At 49.0% G+C, this 1,206-nt stretch overlaps 1 pseudogene across 1 annotated transcript in view; it reads right to left on the reverse strand.

Moving 5' to 3' along the window:
* TEOVI_000581200:pseudogene overlaps window positions 1–951 on the reverse strand; it is a 1,443-nt pseudogene extending 492 nt beyond the window's left edge. The window contains exon 1 of the mRNA in view: window positions 1–951. This exon is cut by the window's left edge and continues 492 nt beyond it. Coding sequence covers window positions 1–951 — 951 coding nt within the window.
* Between the last annotated feature and the right edge of the window lie 255 nt (window positions 952–1,206).

The following is a 1,206-nucleotide window of genomic DNA, read 5'->3' on the forward strand; positions in this document are numbered from 1 at the left end:
CGTTATGACCGCGTGGTAGTTGACGCATGATTGTTGCGAGCCGGCTCCGCCGGTGCATTCGGCAGCGTTGTCTTCACCCTTTCCCAAAACATAGCCGCCGTTGTTGGTTGCGCTGGTGAGCCCAGTGTGTCTGCCCAGTGTGCTGGTGAATGCTGTTATGGCGGCTGCTATTGTTTCCGGCGTCGCTTCTTCTGTGGCCGCTGTTGCGGCACATATGGGCTGTAGTTTGTTGTATACTGTAAGCGCGTTTGCTGCGTTCCCGACATTTTGCGAGTAACCGCCGGCTGGTGTTACAGATGTGCACATTTTTAGCGTTCCGTCGCCTGTGCTTGCAGTTGCGCCGCACAAGCATACCAGATCGTTCGCTAAACTTTTCCCCGGTCCGCTGTTACCGCCGCACCCTGAAGCATAGTTGTCGCTGAAAGCTTGGACGTCGGCGGTTGGCTTTTGTCCTGTGCCGGATCTAGTGCCGCCGATAAATGCCGTTCGCAACGCCCTTTTTATCTCTTGTTCTTTTGCATCTATCTGGCTTTGTGTGTTGGCTATTTGACCATGAAGTTTGGTTGCTGTTATGAAAAGCTTGTCGAGTTTGTGCTGCGTGTCGAGCCGCATTGCTGATCTGGCTTTTCTGACGTATCTTTTTGCTGTTGTTGAGCCTTCCTCGTTTTGGTTTTCTACATCCTTCCGCTTCCTTACCCATGCTGCTAATCTTGTCGCTTTTTCACTGCCGTCGTCTGCTGTAGCCCCCGTCGGGGGTGCCGGGCCCTCGGCATAATAGGTGTCGTTTGCTGTAACTGTAAAAATGTTGTCTATTTCTTCCCAGGCCTTGGTCGCTTGGCTCTCCAAGTCATTAGTTTTTACGTCCTCGATCTTTTCCGCGTTGGCCAGGTTGACTATGTGACAAAGCACGTTAAATTCAAGGCCGTTTACATTCTCACCTGCGGCGTTCGCCGTATCGGGTTTCCATAGTGCCAGAATCAGAAAAATAAACCACATTAAATCACCTGGGAAACTGTGTATAAAAAAATATATAATAAATTTTAAAATTTGGCTTTAGTTCACGGGGCGTAGTTTGTCGAAACATGTGCCGTGAAGGAATAACTTCTGTATACCACAAACAGGTTACACGTACTTTTAGATTTATCTAGGAAAGCTAGTATTCCTCATACATCATGTGTTCGTGCTGCCGTCACCAGTTGTAAGCTT

Source organism: Trypanosoma equiperdum (genome assembly GCF_001457755.1).
Source record: "Trypanosoma equiperdum strain OVI genome assembly, contig: ctg_1302, whole genome shotgun sequence".
Lineage (NCBI taxonomy): Eukaryota > Euglenozoa > Kinetoplastea > Trypanosomatida > Trypanosomatidae > Trypanosoma > Trypanosoma equiperdum.